General features: G+C 34.5%; 4 protein-coding genes across 6 annotated transcripts; 2 read left to right on the plus strand and 2 right to left on the minus strand.

Annotated features, from left to right (window-relative positions):
• The first annotated feature begins 161 nt into the window (after positions 1–161).
• Positions 162–4,135, plus strand: LOC111452134 (DCN1-like protein 4). The gene is made up of 10 exons (XM_023092687.1): positions 162–382; positions 767–851; positions 1,169–1,243; positions 1,331–1,367; positions 1,843–1,926; positions 2,039–2,099; positions 2,216–2,322; positions 2,782–2,847; positions 3,613–3,757; positions 3,847–4,135. The coding sequence occupies exons 1-9, from the start codon at positions 304–306 to the stop codon at positions 3,706–3,708; spliced, it is 690 nt and encodes a 229-aa protein (XP_022948455.1). The 5' UTR covers positions 162–303; the 3' UTR covers positions 3,709–3,757; positions 3,847–4,135.
• Positions 4,136–5,103: 968 nt separating this feature from the next.
• LOC111452135 (deSI-like protein At4g17486) lies at positions 5,104–7,109 on the minus strand. The gene is made up of 3 exons (XM_023092688.1): positions 6,762–7,109; positions 5,687–5,974; positions 5,104–5,556 (listed from the first exon to the last, which is right to left on the minus strand). Exons 1-3 carry the CDS (start codon positions 6,892–6,894, stop codon positions 5,288–5,290), a joined length of 690 nt encoding a protein of 229 aa, XP_022948456.1. The 5' UTR covers positions 6,895–7,109; the 3' UTR covers positions 5,104–5,287.
• Positions 7,110–11,417: 4,308 nt separating this feature from the next.
• Positions 11,418–13,031, minus strand: LOC111452131 (zinc finger protein 3-like). The gene has a single exon (XM_023092682.1). It carries the CDS (start codon positions 12,710–12,712, stop codon positions 11,906–11,908), a length of 807 nt encoding a protein of 268 aa, XP_022948450.1. The 5' UTR covers positions 12,713–13,031; the 3' UTR covers positions 11,418–11,905.
• Positions 13,032–16,563: 3,532 nt separating this feature from the next.
• On the plus strand, positions 16,564–19,664 carry LOC111452133 (Golgi SNAP receptor complex member 1-1-like). 3 transcript variants are annotated; one of them, XM_023092683.1, is made up of 6 exons: positions 16,564–16,876; positions 17,449–17,688; positions 18,387–18,554; positions 18,776–18,889; positions 19,202–19,311; positions 19,475–19,664. In XM_023092683.1, exons 1-6 carry the CDS (start codon positions 16,826–16,828, stop codon positions 19,584–19,586), a joined length of 795 nt encoding a protein of 264 aa, XP_022948451.1. In that variant the 5' UTR covers positions 16,564–16,825; the 3' UTR covers positions 19,587–19,664. The 3 variants fall into 3 exon arrangements, with proteins under 3 accessions (XP_022948451.1, XP_022948453.1, XP_022948452.1); XM_023092684.1 differs by lacking the exon at positions 16,564–16,876 and adding an exon at positions 17,055–17,254; XM_023092685.1 differs by lacking the exon at positions 19,475–19,664 and having other exon boundaries at positions 16,567–16,876; positions 19,202–19,458.
• Positions 19,665–19,888: the final 224 nt, after the last annotated feature.

The raw sequence follows: 19,888 nt of genomic DNA on the forward strand, positions 1-19,888 counted from the left end.
CCCCCCCCGCCCCTTTTTTTAATATATTATTATATTATCGCTAATAAAATAATTACATATATACACTTTTAAACTAATTTTATTATAATTCTTTACGTAATTTCATATATTTTATTTATTATTATTTTAGGAAGGAAATAAAATATAGTCATAAAAAGGAAAATAAAAAAGAAAAGGAAAGCCGAAGTTTTGTTCTTGCTCTTATATTTCCTCTATTCTCCGATTTGGTGCGATAAAAATCAATCTTCTTCTTTGCTTTCTCATAGTATCTCCTCCATTGCAATCGAATTGCGGAAGAAGAAGATGCGGCGTACTACAAGGAAAACCGGTCAACCAAATTCAACTTCCGTTAATTCTTCCGCCGTGGATCTCTTTCGTTCCGGTATTTGATTTTTTGTTTTCTTTTCCAGAATTCGAATTCTTCTACCTGTGATTATCGCCATGGAAATCGATCGTCGTGTTGTGTATATGTTGTGGTTAATCGCGTGCTACAAGCATGATTAATTACTTTCTTGATGGTTCTTTTTAAGGAGATTTGTGTCTTTTTGATACTGCGTGTAGAACTATATTAAGATTTTAGTTAGTCTTGAAATAGAGTGAAGGTTCAGTGGGACATGATTTATGATCGTCGTGTTGTGTTTATGTTGTGTATAGAAGTCCCTCCTTTCATTCTTGCTGGTATAAACTACATGATTTATGATCGTTTGTTATTCACAACAATCTTTTAATTCAACTCTCATGAACTTAAGATTCTCAATTTATTCAGCCTCAAGTAAAGCAAGCACAAAAGAGTTGGAACGGATCAATAGCCTATTTTACTCATATGCCAATGCCTCTTCTGGTTTGATCGAGTAAGTCAAATTTTGGCCCATGGAAATATCTCAATTTTCAGCATTGGTAGTTAGGTTTGCGTGGTACAAATATATATTTTTATTCAGTATTATACTGTTTAAATTCCCAGCAATATTCAAATAATGAAAATTTTTCCTTTTGTGGTTGATATCTCACGCTTACTCTTGTATAATAATACTATCCTTCTACATCAAAACTTCCCATCCATGTTCTTGTAATGATCAAGAAGGTTGTTTTCCTTATCTTTAAGGAGACTTCTGAATACATGTATAGATAAGATCCATTTGGTATGTAGTACTGACTATTTCTTTAACAGTCCAGAAGGAATTGAAACTCTTTGTTCAGACATGGAAGTGGATCACACTGATGTAAGGATCTTGATGCTTGCTTGGTAAGTTGTAGTTAGATTGATACGATAACTCAATATTTTTGTGTCTATGATCCCATTGCCTAGAAACTAATGGATTGCACATACCAGGAAAATGAAAGCTGAAAAACAGGGATACTTTAACCTGGTAAGAATGTTTACTCTCTTGTGGGCCTCCGAATATTATATAAGTTATACAGCAGATCTTCTTTCTCGTATAGTTCCCTTTATTTTCTGCAAAATGCATCCACATCATTGAATCCTTTCTATTCATTTTCTAATTAGTATGGTAATCTGTAAAGTGTATATTTTGTGTGTTGGGCACCAGCTTGTAAGGAAAATTCTTTAGTTTATGACCTAACTTGAACATACACTTCAGTTCTATGGAAAATTTTGTCATTTATATTCACAGCTTCAAATTATTTGGAAAGTTTTGTTTATTGTTTATATATCTTATTTTCCTCTTGTGTTTACTGTTCTCTTCCTTTTCTTTCATCATGCCCATGTTCCATCTTATTATATATTCTAATTTCAGTTTGAGACATGATGAAGCATTTAGTCCCTCGTGCCCCCTCCTTAGTAAAGTCATTTTATGGAACCTTAACCTATTGCTTATTCTATAGGAGGAATGGCGTAGAGGCCTCAAATCCCTGAAGGCTGACACTGTTAGTAAACTAAAGAAGGCACTACCAGATCTCGAGAAAGAGGTACATTCTTGTCTTTTTAAAAGTTCAAAAATAAACAAGTACATATAGTTGGTGGATTGCTGAATTTTTGCACATAAAGTTCTTAATTATCAATACCTCACATTTTGAGAAGGTAAGGAGGCCATCAAATTTTGTGGACTTCTATTCATATGCATTTCGGTATTGTTTAACAGGTAAACAGATTATTTTAGTGTATTTTTTATTTTGAAGATCGGTTCATTTTCTTCTACTCTATATAATTTGATATTTACGTTTTCTTTAATCCATGTAACTTTTTTTTTTTTCTTAGAGGAGAAGCAAAAGAGTATTGACATAGAGAGTATATGCGAGCTGCTGAATCTTGTTTTAGGGTCTCAGTTTCATGCTCAAGTCAATTCATTTGTTGAATACTTGAAGGTGAGTGCTGCACTACGTTTGTGTCATCTAAATTGCCACATTTATCCATGGGCATGGTTCATTTGCCACTGCAATCGACTCCACCTCTGCCTCAAAGTACTTCTACATATTTAATAGTAGCACTTAGTCTGAGAGAGTTACATTCTTGAGTTTTGGCCTCTCTTTAGCATACATAGTGGAGCACACTGCCCCGTGTCGATAAAATTGACTTTACCATATTTCTTCTGTTAGCTTAAGCCATAGCTTTCTAGGCAATTCGTTTTATGTTAATCTGCTTCTCACAAGAACTTAAGCACATGGGTAACCTTGAAAGATATAGTGTAGAGTAACAAAATTTTCTTGCTTTGATTATTATTATTTTTTTTTGGGTTATTGGTTGTTTAATACCCTGTTTGTTGTCTTCCCCCTCATCTAGGCAGAATAAAATTTATTTCTTATTTGCTCGTATTATGTATGCAGATACAAAGTGACTATAAGGTTATTAATATGGATCAATGGATGGGATTCTTTCGGTTCTGCAATGAGGTATTTTGTCTCTCCCTTTCCCCTCAAAGCACATTAACACAATTCATTATATTTGCTTTCCATCTTCCCCACCCAGTAATCACCATGGACCATGGGCTCAATAAGAGCCATGAAAACAATAAAGAGTTTAGAGGGAATAGTTTTAAGACATGATGACCACCTGCCTATGAGTTTTCTTGACAACCAAATGTAGTAGGGTTAGGTAGTTATTTTGTGATAATAATCGCAGTGCACCTACTAGAAACATGCTCTGAATATAAGAAGAGAGTCATTGTCAATCCAATGATCCTATCCCTTTTATTCAATGAGATTGGTATTTAAATTTATATATCTATATATACACTATATATATCTAAATGTACAAGCTTAACTGAGGTAGGAGAAAAGCCAGTGAAGTACAACACAAATAATATATTTACAAAACTATAATTATACTAATCTAAGAACTATAATATTTATATTTTGCTTGCCTTATGAACCTAAAAATACAGAAAACTATTAAATTGCTAATTGGGCAATCTAGGAGGGGATCAACTCATCCTATTCGATTAGGGCCACGTGATAATAAACATAGAAGGAATGTGTTCAAATCATGGTGGCCACCTACTTGGAATTTAATGTTACTATGAATTATCTTAGCAATCAATATGTAGTTGGCAGTTATCTCGTGAGAATAACTTTATCTATCCACCCCCATTTGATTTGTTCGTTATTGATATCCTCAATTCAAGTTGTGACCCATGAATCATGATGATCATTGTGCAGATAAATTTTCCGGACCTGAGCAATTACGATTCGGAACTTGCTTGGCCGTTGATCCTCGACAATTTTGTTGAATGGTTACAAGCAAAACAAAGTTAAAAAACCGAATGTCTTCATCATACATTGTATACTCCCACAGTCGTTGAAGGCAAGTATCCTATTCTCTTACGCACTTCATACTCAATGTACGTTGTTGTTTCGAGCTGACCACATTTATTGAACTTGTTCTTTCTGCAGGCTCGCTTGGTTGGATTACACATTGCATAGCAGCAGAATTTTCACTTATTATTCTTTCTTTCACTGTTCTAACTTCTTTGAAATCGAGGATGATTCCCATTCTTATGCTAAAGTTATAATTTCAAACATTCATGGATGATTCTGCTAAAGTTTCCTCCCAAGTCCCCCACCCTGTTTTTTTTTTGGTATCCATTCTTCATCTTAGCCCTCCAATTGACTTGACTATTTTACTTTTACTTGTAAGAACAGCTCAAGCTGAAAATTTTCTAACAGGATAAGTGTTGGAATATTTTTATTGCCTTTTTGAACACTTATTTGGACCAACAGAAAAGAAAAACCTATATTATTTTTCTAAAAAAATCTAAATTGATTGATTTTCTTTTTAAAATGAATAAGGATAATAAAGTTTTGCTGAATTATAATTCTTATAGGGTTTACCTTCAGAGTTTTGTGAAGTGATTTTATTTGATTATTGTCGTTATTTTTTCAGGTTGATTTGTTATATTTTCAATTAATTTTCTAATATTAAAGGTGTCCACTCGATACTTAGTATAAAAAGATATATATATATATATATATCATAATTGGCCTAGCTATTGTTATTAATTACTAAGAAGTGTGCATGTATGTGTGTATATATTCAAATACCAAATTAAAAGACAAAAATATTTAAAGCAAAACGCTTATGACATGGATGGAGTAGATGTTTATAGTTTGAAAGTGAATGGTAGGGGTTGCATAAATGTCAAAAAATGGCCAATTTCTCAAACTTTTTGACCCTTAAAGCATTCAAAAAAGAGCAAAAGTAGAAACACCATTGTCACAAAGGTGGAGCTCTATTGCAAACAATGGCAACAACTTTTTCTTTTTTTGCAAATTTTCTCCTTATTTTAGTCATTTGCCTTTCCCCCTTTCTTACATCTCTTCCCAATTCCAAGGCTAATATTAAGGGTTATTTTACATGATTTTAGCCCCTTTCCAAAAAAGGTTATAAAGGCTTTTACTTATATTTCACCTGAGTATTAGACAAAAATATTACCTTATATTCAAACGCGAGAGTAAGGAAATTGAGCTTAAGTAAGAAGGACGGAGACCCTCGATTTGGAAGGTATGCCACAGCTACTATCGAGTTATACATGTCTGTCAATTCGATAAATTTTTGAATAAATAATCAAACCATTTGCCTTCACCTAAGGAATTGTGGGAGACTCTATACCATGAGAAAGGTGAAGGGGAAGGAGTGATACATGAAGCTACTAAAATGGGACGAAGAAATATCATCGAAATTTAGATTCCAACTCACTATCTCACCAGGGAATTCAAAACCCAGCCTGTAAATTTAATGGCAGCTCAAGAAAATGGGGGAAAACAATTCAGACACAAACAAACAGCCCACTTTGCCAAATAATACAAAAATTTACATAATCACTGAAAAAAAGCTTCAAGAATTTGATGTGGGAATCAATGGTGAACTTAGGGGACGAGGGCGTCTGGTTCTGCTTCTACCTCTGCGGAGAATGGTTGGAGAAGATGAAGAAGAAGAAGAAGAAGAAGACTTAGAAGCTGCAATTTCGGCTGTTAATGGCGATTCCTTCTTCTTCTTCTCTTCTTCTCCTTCTTGTTTTTCTTCACTTCTCTTGTTCTGCACTCTGTTCTGTCCAACTTTCGTGGAGTTTAAGGTTGCTGGCAAAACACAGCTGCAAATCCACCCTGCATTCAAACCCCATTTCAGAAAAATCCTCGCAAACACAAAATGATTCAGAAAAATCTTCACAAACAGCAAAAAGTAGGAAAGGAAAGGTAAATTTGGATCAAAACAGGAGCTGAAGTTGAATCATACCAATTCTAGCAAGACGATTGATCCAACTTGGAATGGGATTTCCAGTGAGTTTGATGCAAACATGGTTGCAAAAATGGTTGCAGTTCTTGGTGATTAAATTATAAGCATTTCCTCTATAATCTTTACTAAGTTCCTCCATTAATGACCTCACTTCTGCTTGATTCAAATCCGTTTTCCCAATCAAAATTGATTTCCTGAACTTGAATCCATCACATTGCTTCGGCTCCCCTTCAAATATCCCTGTACTTGGATACTCATGAGCCCCAAATGCATATTCAACTCCATGAACTGCATCAGAAACCCCACAGACTTCTCAGTTTCAGATCAACAATGGAGGTCAAGATCCAGAAGAACACTAGATTAAACCTCTAGAACAACAAATTATTGTACTAAAACCAAAAATGATTGTCCAAGAGTAAATTATGGTACAAGAACAATGAACTAATGCACTAAAAGTTCTAAAAAAAACCCTCAAAGTTCATTCAATTTTAGTTCAAGAACAATGAACAAGTGACTAGAAGTAAAAAAATCTCCAAGTTCATTTGATTTTCAGTCATTTTCTTACTCAGAAAACATCATGAAAGATTGTCCGAGAGTAAGTTATAGTTCAAGAACTATAAACTAGAGCACTAAAAGTTCATTCAACTTTCCTTCATTTTCTCAGCAACCAAACACAACCCAGAAAAATGGAAATCCAGAAAACAGCAGGACCAAATTATGCCTCAAAAACAAAGAAGAAATGCAGCAGAAGAGTATTAACCTCGAAGTTCGTTTAATTTTCCAACATTTTCTCACCATCCAAACAAAATCCAGCAAAATAGGAGGTCCAGAAAACATCCGGAAAAAAAAAATCTACAAGAATAAAATCACACAAACAGGAACACAGAAAGCAAAAACCCTCGAAGTTCAATCAATTTCCCCCCATTTTCTCAGCAGCCAAGCAGAAACAGAACTCATCAAAAGTGGATTCAAAACCACCAAACCAAAATTCAGCATCAGAAATCAGAATGCAGATCTAACACATCAGAGAAATCGAAGCGTTAGAGCGAGAAAAGAAGGTTAAATTAGAACAGACCTTGAACACCAGAATGAAAAACACCGAGGCCGAGCCAATATGCGTAGCCATTAATGGGCGTCAAATCGTACACATTGAGGTACACTGGCGCCGTCCCTGAATCGCCATTACTGGAAATTCTTCTGCACAACATTTCGATCTCAGTTCCACTCACTCACTGAATCCACTAAACTCCATAGCTAAATATCTTTGAACCAATAGAAAATGATCATTGGAAACATAAACAAAAAAAAAAAACTGGTCAGTTTACCAAAAACAATTAATGAGTAATCATAATTTTGCTTGATTCTTAACAAAGTCTTGTAGTGTTCTTTAAAGTGGGATTGGGAAATGAGAATCTTCTCAATCTAGTGGGTACCATCAATAGTGTTCTAAGAGGGAATTCACTGACTTAAATTTAATTTTTTTATTTAAAGTTTTTAACATAATCCATTTAATTTAATTTTTTCTAGGAAAAAAAAAAAAGAAAAAAGCCTAGTTGATTTATTTTTTAAAATTAACTATAAAAATATATAAATAAACAATGTTTGGGCCTCAGGCCCAAATATTTGTACCTCAATGGGCCTGGCAAATGAAGCCTCGTCGATCTCATTGGAGTCAGTGACGTATATATTCATTCCACAGTTCCCCTGCGCGCCATCTCGTCCAAGGGCCAATGATTCGCGCCAGAGCCAGTTGGAGTCGATTTTCAAACCGATCATTTTGCTCAAAATTCCACATTCCGACCGACAAGAACAGCAACAATTGTAGGATAAATGGCGACAGCAGGGTTGAATCGGATCTGAGAAGCTACAACGAGGCTTACAAGCAGCTGAATAACTTGAACTTCATGATCTCTTCACTGAACCTCCCAAGGAAAAGAAATTTGGGTATCCATTTCTCTTCTCTATCTTCCTCTTCCTTGGCTGTTTGATCAGTTCTACACTTCCAGTAGCTTATGGTTCTTTAAGTTCTTTGGCGCATCTTATCAAGTTGTTGTGTTCACATCTGTAAAATGGGATTGAATTAAGTTGGTTGTGTTTATGTTTCCATGAGTAGAGAGATTGATATTCAATAGCAATGCATCGTATTTTTTGTTTGTAAGTCAAATAACATCAGTATAAGATACTGATGGTTTGTGCATTTAGAATTGAAGTGTGTTCAAAATTCATATATCTGTCTGATGATTCTCTTCTTGCCATAACATCTTCCTTTCATGCTCAGGATTGATTTCCATCATTTCATAATTTAACATATTTTCTTCCTTTGCTCTGTCTTTCATCTTCTGGTTTATCTTCTCTGTAATCTAATATTATCATGAACTTAGTAAAACTTGGTTCTATTTTCTGTTTTTTTAACCATTTGAAAAGCTATCTTACCAAATAAGTTTACCGATTCAGAAAGTTTTAATTCATTTTTAAAGATAGACTACAGTTTTCAAATATAGCTTTGAGACAATCTTTAAACCATAAGTTTTCATGATTAGTAATTATTTTTTTAGATATCAGTGTAAGAGATGAAATGACTGCATCATCATTGTGTCTCTTAATCAAGGTTAGCAGTATATATGTTCATGTTTGGCATCATAAACTTAGTAATGTAGAAGTTTTAACTTTTTGAGACTCTGTTAAATTATGAATTATGAGAACTAGTAATTGTCTAAAAAACAAAAGTTATGGTACCCAGTGATTTCAAGAGTGACTTGGTGTTGGAAAATGAATTCATCTCTGAACAGCATTTTGCTACACCTAGTAAATAAATATGAGAATGTGGAAGTTTGGAAGTCAAAAGTTCACAGTTTAAAGACTAGGCATAATAGATAACAATGTTCAAACCCAAGGGAATTTGGATACTTGAGTTTTCCTTTTGGTTCTTTGATTTGGTCACTTAACAATGTTTTTCTGTGATTTTCGGTTATTCAATGGTTTACTTAACCAAAGCCACCATATCAGGACGTGGAGCTGAAAAAGAAGGAATTCATGAAAAGATTCTGGAACTTCAGACGGTTAAAACAAGACTTGATAAACTCGAGGAGACTATAAAGGAAATTGCTATTGAATCCAGGAAACAATCAGGGAGTGATAGTATAAAAAAGGACTCTGAAAAGGGTCAAGAAGTGGATAAAACCAAACATGAGGAAAATACTAATCCAAGCAACATGGGGAATGCGCCAGAGTTGAGCAAGTCTATGAATATTCATCTTAGTGGAGAGAAAATAGTAGCGGCCCCTGTTTTCCCCAAAGGGCGTGCAAATGAGTGCACATCACGAAAAGATGCTAAGCATGAAAACCACGGTGGAGGATCTTCTCTAGATGCCAAGAGATGAAGGAAATGCCTCTATTGCTGCAATATCCTGCGCATAGTACTTTTCCCCTTTGATGAAGCTAGAGAAAAGCAAGAATCCAATGGTTCCAGGTTATGTTTAATAATTATATTGCTCGAGCCAGTAGCCTTTATCATTAACAATGTAATGGTTAATAGGTAAAGGATTGATGCCCATTTTGTTTATGATCCATTCCTGTTTGTGTCTATTTGTGTCATGCATTTTTCAGAATTTTGAACATAATAAAAGTGATAATAACTGTTCCAAGATTACTTACATGTGCATATTTTCTCTCTCCTCTCCCCATAAATCAACTACTTGTTAGTACTGAATTCATGAAGTCATTGTCAGTGATTGTCTTCCTGCTCGTCATTCTGTGTTGCAGACCCGAAGGTCAGAACAAATCCAACCCCACCTTGTTCCAGGTCTTCTTACTGTAGCTTTAGCTTGAATTCAACTTTGTACAGTAAATTTATGATATTCAAACAATTTGTTGGACCAAACAGGTGGCTTGTTTTTGGATTTGACCCTCTGACACATTAAAGCATTTAACTTATTTTGTAGGTAGAATACTTGAGAAAAGGTTTGTTTTTGGATTAAACCTTCTTTAGTGATGACCAGTTATCCTTAGAGGAAGACACTAATTGGATTAAACTTCACCTGATGCTATGTGATCATAAATCCACAATTCTTTTTTAGTCCATTCTCTGTCTACTTTTGCTGAGTATCTGAAGAAAATAATTGTTCTTTGTTTCAGTAAATTTTAAGCACAGTACTTGATTTGATGAAACTTGATTCATTACTCAACCTCTTATAAATTACTCGTTGCTTTAGTTGAGATGCAAAATCAAAGGTTATGATTCTTCAATGTTGCAAAGAATGGACACCCCTACTGATGAAGTAACAAAGCAACAAATGGCCAACACCCAAAGCTTGCTCAGTCATTTTCAGGAAGGTTTGTATGGTATGATAAACAAGTAAGAGATTTAATTGTCATTAAGTGTCTTAATACCCAGATTTCTGTTACTTTTACATCTTGATATTGATACTAGGAGAGAAATTAGTTCCTTTATTATGACTAATGATCAGAGTTTAGATAAATGATTAAGGTGAACATGATTTGTTTTGGGATATGAACTGAACCCCACCACTGGTTTGGCCTTATTAGGAGATCCTGTAGGTCAGAAATCAAGACAATGAAGATTTACCCACAATTTAATAATGTGTGAAAAATGATGATGGTGATGGAATAGGTGAGGAGGGAGGGGGAGGGCCATTATGTGGCTTCCATTACTTTTTCACAAGGTGTGCTCTATCTATACCTACCTCTTTTTGATGTTCTAATGTGATGGTCTATTACTTTCAACTGCAATTGGGTCAACAATGTTGTCATCACACCCATTCTATCTAATCTATCTGCGTATATATTCATGTCTCATTAAATGAAAACTACAAGCATCCAAATTTGTGCTCATTTCCTGGACCACGCAGCACACCACTATTTACTCTTTGAATTTCATATTGAAATCCTCTCTCTCTCTCTCACAAACATGTTTGATTGACAAGAAGCCTAAATTATAATGTTATGTTGGATCTTGAATTATGACACCAACTCCTCGTTTGTGTGTGATTTTTTTTTTAATCTTATTTTTAAGGTTCTATTTGATAGGTATTTTGTTTTTTGTTTTATTGTACTATGCAATTATTTGATCTATACCATTATTCTCAAAACTAGATCATAACGTGTAGAGAAGCACATCAAATAGAATAAACCAGTTGAGTTATTCTCAAAACTAGGTTGTAACGTAACCGTATGTGTAATTATATACCTAAGTCTATTGCTAGTAAATATTGTCCTCTTTGGGCTTTTCCCTCGAAGTTTTAAAATGTATCTATTAGAGAGAGGTTTCCACACCTTTATAAAATGATGTTTCATTTTCCTCCCTAATTGATATTGGATCTCACAATTCACCCCCTTTCGGGGCTCAGCGTCTCGCTGAGCACTTGTTCCTTTCTCCAATCGATGTGGGACCCTCCAATCCACCCCCCTTCAGGGCCCACCGTCCTTGCTGGTACATCGCCTCGTGTTCATTTCCTTCGAGGCTCAGCCTCGTCGCTGGCACATAGTCTGGTGTCCGGCTCTAATACCATTTGTAACGACTCAAGCCCACCGCTAGCAAATATTATTCTCTTTAAACTTTTCTTTCCGAACTTCCTTTCAAGGTTTTAGAACGCGTCTACTAGAGAGAGAGGTTTCTACATTCTTATAAAAGGGTGTTCCATTCTCCTCCCATACGTATGTGGATATGGATTAATGAAAGACATTAAAATTCAACTTAAAGAGATGGTTAAGCTTTCAAAATTGGAACTTTTTCATCGCCCACATTTCTCATAGTGTATGCGTGTGGAATCCATCTTAATTATAATGTCCATAAAAGCATGAATGAGAAATTTCCTCCAACACCTATACTTCAAGTTTAGCAACTTGTCCTAGTGGGAGCTTGCTGCATCGCTATCTATCACTACCTTTTTTTAGAGAGAGAAAAAGAGGGAAAGAGAGAGAAGGGCATTACTTTCTCAAATTCCAAAGTAATTTGAACAGAAACAATGGTTTTCTTAGAATTTTCTTTTGAGAATTGCCCGTTCAAGAGGTCTACTTTTTTGTTCTTCTTCTGTTGCCGAAATGGATTATTTACAGAGAATCTTCTCAAGTATTGGAAGCAGAAAGGGAAAGGAAGAAAGAAAACAAATAAGGATCTAAATCAATTCCCATCTTAGAACAAACCATCTAATTGAAAATTTTGAAAGAAAAAAAGAAATTTGAAGAAAGTTCCCTTTCTGATTAGAGCTTAAGAGACAAGTCAAGCTTCAATAACTCATCTTGTTTAGGCTTCATCTTCAAATGACTGAAACCGCCACCACCGCCGCTGCCACTGCCGCTGCTATCCCACCAGAACCCTTCGAGCGGCGGCGGCGTTTCCGTCGTAGAGAATTTTTTCACACCGTCAAACCTTGCAGCTCCTGTGTTTGACGTAATGCATCTAAGACTTCCGATGTGGGAACTCCCCTGCGGCAGCCTCCCAATCGCCGGTTGTTGATCAAGCGGCTGCCGTGACCACCCACTGTGACCATAAATTCCCGACGACCCAATTCCAGAAACATGAAAAGAAGAAGGCTTATGAACCATGGAATGAGCCTGAATTCCAAGCGACCTACTAAACGATCCATGAAGATGAAGAGAAGGCAAATTCGAATACCGATGAGCGAACCCAAAATTCGAACCCGACCCAACCCGGTGAGTCCTCTTCGCCAAAGTTCTCTCACGTTTGTGAGCATTTTGGTGCCCCCCAAGAGCCTGAGAACTGTAAAACTTCCTCTGACAATAGTTGCAAGAGAAAACCCTCGGCTCTGTTTCTGTATCAGTTGGCTCTGCAGCCAAATTGGCATCGAAACAGTCGATTAGATTGAGTTCCGGGTTGGACCCATGATCGGAATCATTGTTACAGAGGCTGAGATCAAAACCCAGTTGAGAATTTTGGTTAATTTGGTCTGTTGCTTGATCCTCTTTTGGACATGGTGGAGAAGACTCTGAAGCAGAGATGATCGTTGAAGATTCAGAAGGGGATGGCTCTGATATGGGAAGATACATCGAAGGAGGAAGAAGAACAAGAAAAAGAAAAAACACAGTAGAGAGAGAAAGAGAGAGAGAGAGAGAAACAAGAAGGAGAAGAAGAAGAAGAAGAAGAAGAAGGTTATGGATATGGTAATAAATGTAGTGGTTGTCGTTGTATGTATAGCAAAGAAATGGCACTGTTTTACAGTTAGAAGTTCTTTATATAGCAAGTGAAGCTAATGAGAAGAACAGCCTTTCTTTTCATGTGTTTTGGCGCCTCTTCCTTAAAGTGTTTCCACACATATCCCCCACTCTGTCCCCATTTGTTTTTTTCTCTCTTTAGATGTCATCTGGTCGGAGCCTCGTGTTTATTCACTCCCCTCAAACTTAAAACTTTAGGTACTTGAAACAAATTCTTTCGAATCATAGGGACTAAATACAAAACTTGTAATCTACGTATATTCATGATAACTCCTTTAAGGATTTAGGTATAAAATTGAAATTCCAGAGAGTTTAGGTCCTTGTAAGAAATTTTTTGGATCAGAGGGACTAAATAAATATAAATTTAAAAGTGGTAGTTTAACCAAAAAGATTTATTTCCAAGTATTTATGATAATTTTTGTACACTGAAATAATTTTACAAGACAACTACCTAACTTTTATTATATCGTCTGTCTCGGAGGACTTTATTATCCTAGGTAAGTAGCTCATTGGAATTGACCTTGTACTATTATAGTTCTTTTAATATCTTTTTTCCACTTACTTCTAATAATCTATTTTGTCATAACGTCTAAATTTTTTATAAAATATAATTTTAAACTTAATTATTATTATTTAAGAAAAACAATTACTTACTATTTCTAATAACATTAATTTTAAAAATATATTTAAATTTTTTAAATGAAAATTTAACGACAAAGAAGATAATCGCCTTTTAAAAAGTGAATTTAAACAAAATTGAAGGGCTAATATATATATATATATATATATTTTGAAGAAATTTAATGTCACATCCATCGTTTGAAAAGCAATGACATTAATTTGTGTGTCTTCAACCATTTGCTAAGTATTTGAATTTGGACATTATAATTATCATTTAGCATCTTCTACCCATTGCATCAAATCAACTCAAAATCAATTATTTTGTTGCCTTAATCAATCAACTTCATTACAACTTGAAACCATTAATAAAATTTCGATTTTTTTTTTTTTTTTTTGTTCCTTACGATCAAAACTTCAATTTTAATTCATGTTTTTTTTACTAAATGGAGAGAAAACTTTCGATTCTTAGATTAGACTTATGATAAAACAATTCAAAGTTCAAAATAAAACGACGTTATAAATTATTCTTGTAATAAAATAGCTAAAAGAAGCCAAAACATAAAAGATTCTCAAAGACGGTAAATATTTGCCTATTGTCGGAGGACAAAAGTTCGAATTTTCCATCCTCAAAGGACGGTAAGATGGTTCAATACGTAAACATTCCAAATTTATAATGAAACATGATTCAACTCAAATGTAGCTTAACTCGAACGGTGAAATATATCTTTTTAAATTATGGTTTAAGGGTTTGAATCTTCCTGGTTGTAGCCTAGCATCGTTTAATTTATTAACCTAATTAGATTTGTGATATCTCCATATTTTAATGAAAATTTATTTTATAATTTTATTTTAGAAACCTCCCATAAATAATTCATTAAAGTCTAACCCCCACCTCACTTCCTACCATTTTTAAAATCCAAAATAAATCCAAATTTATAATAATAATATATAGGACAAATATAATAACTAATATCTACATAAAATAATAAAAATAAAAATTTGCATAAAATAAAACTTAGATTATCCCAATTTTTAATTTAAATATTAAAGGTGAATATCCTTTTTTTTCTATTATTATTATTTTTTTATTTAAATATCACGAATTATATTATTTACTTTTGCCATGGTAATTTAAATCATTGAACTCAGTAATTATAATATTTTAGTTAACGTTATTTTGAAAATTTTAATACTAATTTAACGGACTTAATAATTTGATTCCAACATGATTATAGCTCAATCGTTGTAAAACCCTTAATTGAGAAGCCAATGGGACCTCCCCACGTGTGAATAGCAAATGTGTTTGTCCTTATGCCTTCTTCAAAAAGGTGACAAATGGCCGACAATTGGATTGAAATTTTATATCAAATTACAGAGAAAGTGAGCCAATTTTTTTTAAAAAAACACAAATAAATTTTATTTATGCATAATCTTACTCTAACAATTTTATTTATAATAAATAAAATTTTAAATATTTATGAAACTACAAGATTACACCAACCTCGGTCTAATAGAGTTGTTTTAAAACTGCGAGACTAACCGTAATACGTAACGGGCTAAAACGGACAATATCTACTAGTGATGGACTTAAAGAAACAAACAACTAAATCGTGATCGATTTTTTTTTATAAAACAAAATCGTGTTGAAACGGTGTTTTAAGTGTGTTTGAACTGAATTGAACGAAAAGAAAGAAGATGCCATTGGGTAAGAGTGCACTTTGCTTTTATAAAATGTGATCCAATGGGAGAGAAAGTCCAATGTATATGATTTTTTTAGCATAGCTTTCTTAATTTTTCTTTCAAAAATCTTTGTGTAGATTTTCTTTGTCCACTTTTAGGTTGTGTAATTGATGAGTTAATTAAAGTGGTTCACTAATATATATTAAAGTTATTGTTGTGTCCGTAAGATGTCAAATTAAATCAATTAATACGATTTACTAATCTAATAAAACCATTGAACTTGAACATATTCTATCTAAAATATCACGTCAAATCTTTTTTAAGACTCGTGAATTGATGTCAGCTCACTTGTGAACCAATAAAATCTCGCTTTAGCAGTCAACTTTGACTTCAACGGTTCGAGTGTTGTATCGTTATATATTCATACAATGCTCGTTTTCAATAGAATAAAGTTTATACAAATAGTGGTGGGATTGGTTAGGTAAGGATATAGTAATCTCTTACTAGTAGACGCGTTTTAGAAACGAAGGTTGAAAATGAAAGCCCAAAAAGGACAATATTTGGTAACAGTGGGCTTGACTGTTATAAATAATATCAGAACCAGACATTGGGTAGTGTGCAAGCGAGGACTCCAGGCCACAAAAGGGGTGGATGCTGGGCTTCGAAGGGGGTGAATTGTGAAATCTCACATCTATTAGAGAGAAACAAATGCGAACGAGGACACTAGGCTCCAAGGGGGTGGATTGTAAGGGTGTGAAAACTTCTCCCTAATAGACGCGTTTTAAAAACCTTGAGTGAAAGCTCAAAAAAGAAAGTCTAAAGAGGACAATATCTGCTAGTAGTAGACTTGAGGTATTACCGACTAATATTAATAATTTAAAAATAAAAATAAAAAACTTCGGTTTTTGTTGACTTGGATGTAGAATAAGCATAAGTTTGCAAAGTCGAATTTGGGGAAAGTGTTTGTTCGAGGAAGCAAGCAAAGAATAAAGTTTGAAATGACTAAGGAAAATGTTAATTGGGGACCAAAACTATATGCTTTTAGCTTTTGGTTCAAATATTATTATGTTTATTTATTTATTTTTATATATTATTTAGTTCCTAATTTTCGATTAAAAAACTATTTAAATTGAAACCTTGGGCTTAGAAAAAAATCTCAATGGCCCAATATAAAATAATCGGACCGAACACTTAAAAGGCCCAAATTACAATTTCCGTGAGGATTTGGGCCTAGACAAATATTGGGCCCAAATTCACGCAAGTGACGATGAACCGGCAACGGCCTTTGACGACGACGTTTCATGAAGAGCTTGAAGCGATTAGAATAAATAGAAGTCAACGAAAAATTTCAGCGGTTGACATATAATGGGGCTCACCGAAGAGCCATATTGCAGAGTTTTAAAATGAGAACGCCGTAGAGGATTTGAATTTTTTTTTTTTTCCCCTTTCCGGAGGATTACAGATTACGCAAAATTTGCCGGTTGATTTTCGGACGATCTGTCTCGTCTCTGAACGAATCCATTTCTCCGTCCTCTAAAGGGAAATTTCACCAATCCATACAAAAAGAGGAGGATTTGAAAAGATTCGAGAAGAGAGGATTCGATTCGCAGAAATTGGCCCCTGTTTTTGTTTCTGATCGGTAAATTGATGTCCATGTCCATGGAGATGCCTAGCTCGTGGGATGCTCTTCGCAAACAGGTTTGAATCATCAATTTTTTTTCGTATCTTTTCGGTTTTTGGATTCTGTTTGTCTTACTATACTCATTTTTCTCGATTTGGTTGTATTTTTGGCTCTATTTCTGATTGTCGGTGACCTTGAACATTGCCGTTTGAGAAATGATGATTACGAGCGGTTTTCATTGTGTGTAATTTGAGGAATCAGGAAAGATTGATGGTTTTACTTTTAGGTCGTGATCTATAGCTGTTTAGGTTCGGCGATTGGCTAGTTTTGAATTTGGAGGATCGGGATTTTGGAATTTGAGATGTAATTATGGTCTTGTATTCTTGAGCGGGTTCTGTTATAATGACATTGTTGAAGCCGCTAATCGCAGGATTATAATTGTCGGCGCAATTCTTGTATGCTTCTTTATGCTATCTGTTTTTCTGGAAATGATAAGATACTCTAATTTTAGGACGGCGTTGTTCTGTCTCGCCAATTTTATCTCATTTCTTTTGCACGTATGAGAAATTGTGTTTTTTCACTCTACATTGTCTCATCTCCAATCTTTGATTTCATTGTTGTAGTGATAATGTTTGTTATGTGCTTACAGGCAAGGAAACTTGAAGCTCAGTTGGATGAGCAGATGAATTCTTTTCGAAAATTGGTTTCAACAAAAGTTTCTACAAATGTTGATGCTGCAGAAAATGATGTTGAATCTGGGATAGAACGTTTGTTAAAGCAGCTACAACAAGTGAATTCACAGATGCAAGCTTGGGTCTCATCTGGTGGTTCTGAAATGGTTTCCCATACCTTAACTAGACATCAAGAAATTCTTCAAGATCTTACGCAGGTATGTCTTAATTTTCTTTTTCTACTAGCAATGTGGATCTTTTCGCATTAGAAGGGAGGAACTGCTATCGAGTACTTCGTTTCGTTAATTTTTGTCTCCTTCCAATTCATTCTGTTGATTTTTTTTTTAGATAATCATGTTTTGAAGATTTTCCTTAACAACAGTGAACTCATGGATTTGGTTTGGCATTTCTGTAATGATAAGAACAAAACCTTGGGGGTGTGTATGGTAGGTGATTCAGAAACAAGAATATAGAACACATTGGATTTAATTGAAATCAGAGTTTCATTCCATGTTTTTACTATTGTTGAATATAGATTTTGAAAACACTAAAAATGTATAAATGTTGATTCAAGTACTATTTTCAATGAATTTAATAAATTTGAAAACAAGAAATTGAATTCGAATAAGATACCACAAATGTTCTTATTTTCCCTTATTTTGGCGATCTCTGCCCTCTAATTAATGATATTTTTGAATGTGAAGAGTGGTGAGAATGAGGGTAACCATTGGACCTCTTTAGGCTCATTTGTGAGACCTGGTCTATAATTACTCTATAGGAAGCATCAAGCTAAGCAGATAGACATAGTCCAGCTTTTGCAAGTTTCTTTTCTTTTGATCTTCATTGTCTTGCTACAATTCCGTTGTGAATATGTCTCATATGGAATCTTAGACCAAGTTTTGTCGATTTAGTGCAGGAGTTTTATCGTCTTCGCTCCGGCCTCAGAGCCAAGCAAGAACATGCTTCACTTCTAGACGACTTCAGGGAGTTTGATCGTTCAAGACTCGAATTGGAAGATAGTCCGGGTTCTTCAGAACAAGCTCTTCTAAAGGAGCACGCATCTGTTAGCCGTAGCACAGGACAGGTATTTCTATTTATGTCATAGCTATTTGCATGAACACTATTATACTCAACGTGAAGGTTTGGTATTGATATCTTTGACCAAGTTTCGTTTTTGAAATGGTTTATTGACATTATGTATAAGTAATCATGTTCAGCAACCTGTCATTTATTTTCAGTTTAGTAAACAGCTACTTACATATTGGAATCCGGCATCTGGGTTTTTACTGACTTTTCGTATTATAGATGGATAATGTGATTTCACAAGCTCAAGCAACCCTAGGTGCACTTGTCTTCCAGCGATCGACCTTCGGTGGCATCAACTCAAAGCTCAGTAACGTTAGCAGTCGCCTTCCATCCGTAAGTGATTCTATATATATATTTACGAGTTTTTTCGATCGGTACCACAAATAGTTGCTAAAATGAGATTTCACACCTGCATAATAGTTCTGGTGGAAAGAATGTCAATTCCGGATGAAATAAGACAATGATGAATTAAAAAAAAAACATCGGACACTTTTTTTTTCTTAAAGTTCAATGATACGTAGGTGTGAGGACTCAAATTTTTAACCTTTTAGTCGAACGTATACCTTAACCAGTGGCATAAATCCTTGTTATGTTGTATTCAAATGGTGAATCCATTTGATTGATATAATTTGAATGATGATCCAGGTAAATCATATTCTTGGAGCAATAAAGAGGAAAAAGTCAATGGACACAATCATACTCTCCCTTGTGGCGTCCGTATGCACATTTCTTATCTTTATCTACTGGTTGACCAAGTGAGTTGTGACTATGTTCTTGGAAACCGTGTTGAAGTTGTTGTGTGCTTTTGTTGTTTCCATACTCTTTACAGGGTCCATCTATTCTTTTCTTATTGACTCTATTTGTAACAATTTTTACCTCAGTAATTCATTAAATATTCTTCATATTGTCGTGTCGCTGTACATTAATCCCTTGTCGGGTCGGGGTGGCATGGAGTGTATGTAATATCAATAATGTATATCCTCGCTTGGAAACCGAAGTGGATAAAATATTCATGTATTCTACGTTATAGAGTAGAACCTTAAACTAAAGAATGTACAGTTACATTGTTCCATTAAAGAACAACTATGCATGATAGTATATGTTCAAACACGTATGTATGTCTATAATTACAATTATCTATATTTAGTCATATCGGGTGCTAGAATTATTCATTGGAGCGAGCACACTGTGGCTACTCCCCTCTTAACAAACCCTTGGATCCATATTTTCTCATGTCTATAGTTACAATTATCTATATCTATGTATGTTTGGATTACTTTCTATATGTTTTCGGAATTGATGGATACGACTCGTTATAGAACAAAATAGAAT

This window comes from Cucurbita moschata, unplaced genomic scaffold (genome assembly GCF_002738365.1).
Source record: "Cucurbita moschata cultivar Rifu unplaced genomic scaffold, Cmos_1.0 Cmo_Scf00014, whole genome shotgun sequence".
NCBI classification, from domain to species: domain Eukaryota; kingdom Viridiplantae; phylum Streptophyta; class Magnoliopsida; order Cucurbitales; family Cucurbitaceae; genus Cucurbita; species Cucurbita moschata.

Bases quoted from the DNA above. Each gene is read 5' to 3' on its own strand.
- LOC111452133 (XM_023092683.1), top strand. From the start codon at position 16,826: ATGTCCATGTCCATGGAGATGCCTAGCTCGTGGGATGCTCTTCGCAAA. The intron at 18,555-18,775 runs GTATTTCTATTT...TTCGTATTATAG, and splicing joins TTAGCCGTAGCACAGGACAG to ATGGATAATGTGATTTCACA. The intron at 18,890-19,201 runs GTAAGTGATTCT...ATGATGATCCAG, and splicing joins TTAGCAGTCGCCTTCCATCC to GTAAATCATATTCTTGGAGC.
- LOC111452131 (XM_023092682.1), bottom strand. From the start codon at position 12,712: ATGTATCTTCCCATATCAGAGCCATCCCCTTCTGAATCTTCAACGATC.
- LOC111452134 (XM_023092687.1), top strand. From the start codon at position 304: ATGCGGCGTACTACAAGGAAAACCGGTCAACCAAATTCAACTTCCGTT. The intron at 852-1,168 runs GTAAGTCAAATT...TTTCTTTAACAG, and splicing joins GCCTCTTCTGGTTTGATCGA to TCCAGAAGGAATTGAAACTC. The intron at 1,927-2,038 runs GTACATTCTTGT...CATTTTGAGAAG, and splicing joins TACCAGATCTCGAGAAAGAG to GTAAGGAGGCCATCAAATTT.
- LOC111452135 (XM_023092688.1), bottom strand. From the start codon at position 6,894: ATGTTGTGCAGAAGAATTTCCAGTAATGGCGATTCAGGGACGGCGCCA. The intron at 5,975-6,761 runs GTCTGTTCTAAT...TTTCTGATGCAG, and splicing joins TTTTCATTCTGGTGTTCAAG to TTCATGGAGTTGAATATGCA. The intron at 5,557-5,686 runs GTATGATTCAAC...GTTTGAATGCAG, and splicing joins CAATCGTCTTGCTAGAATTG to GGTGGATTTGCAGCTGTGTT.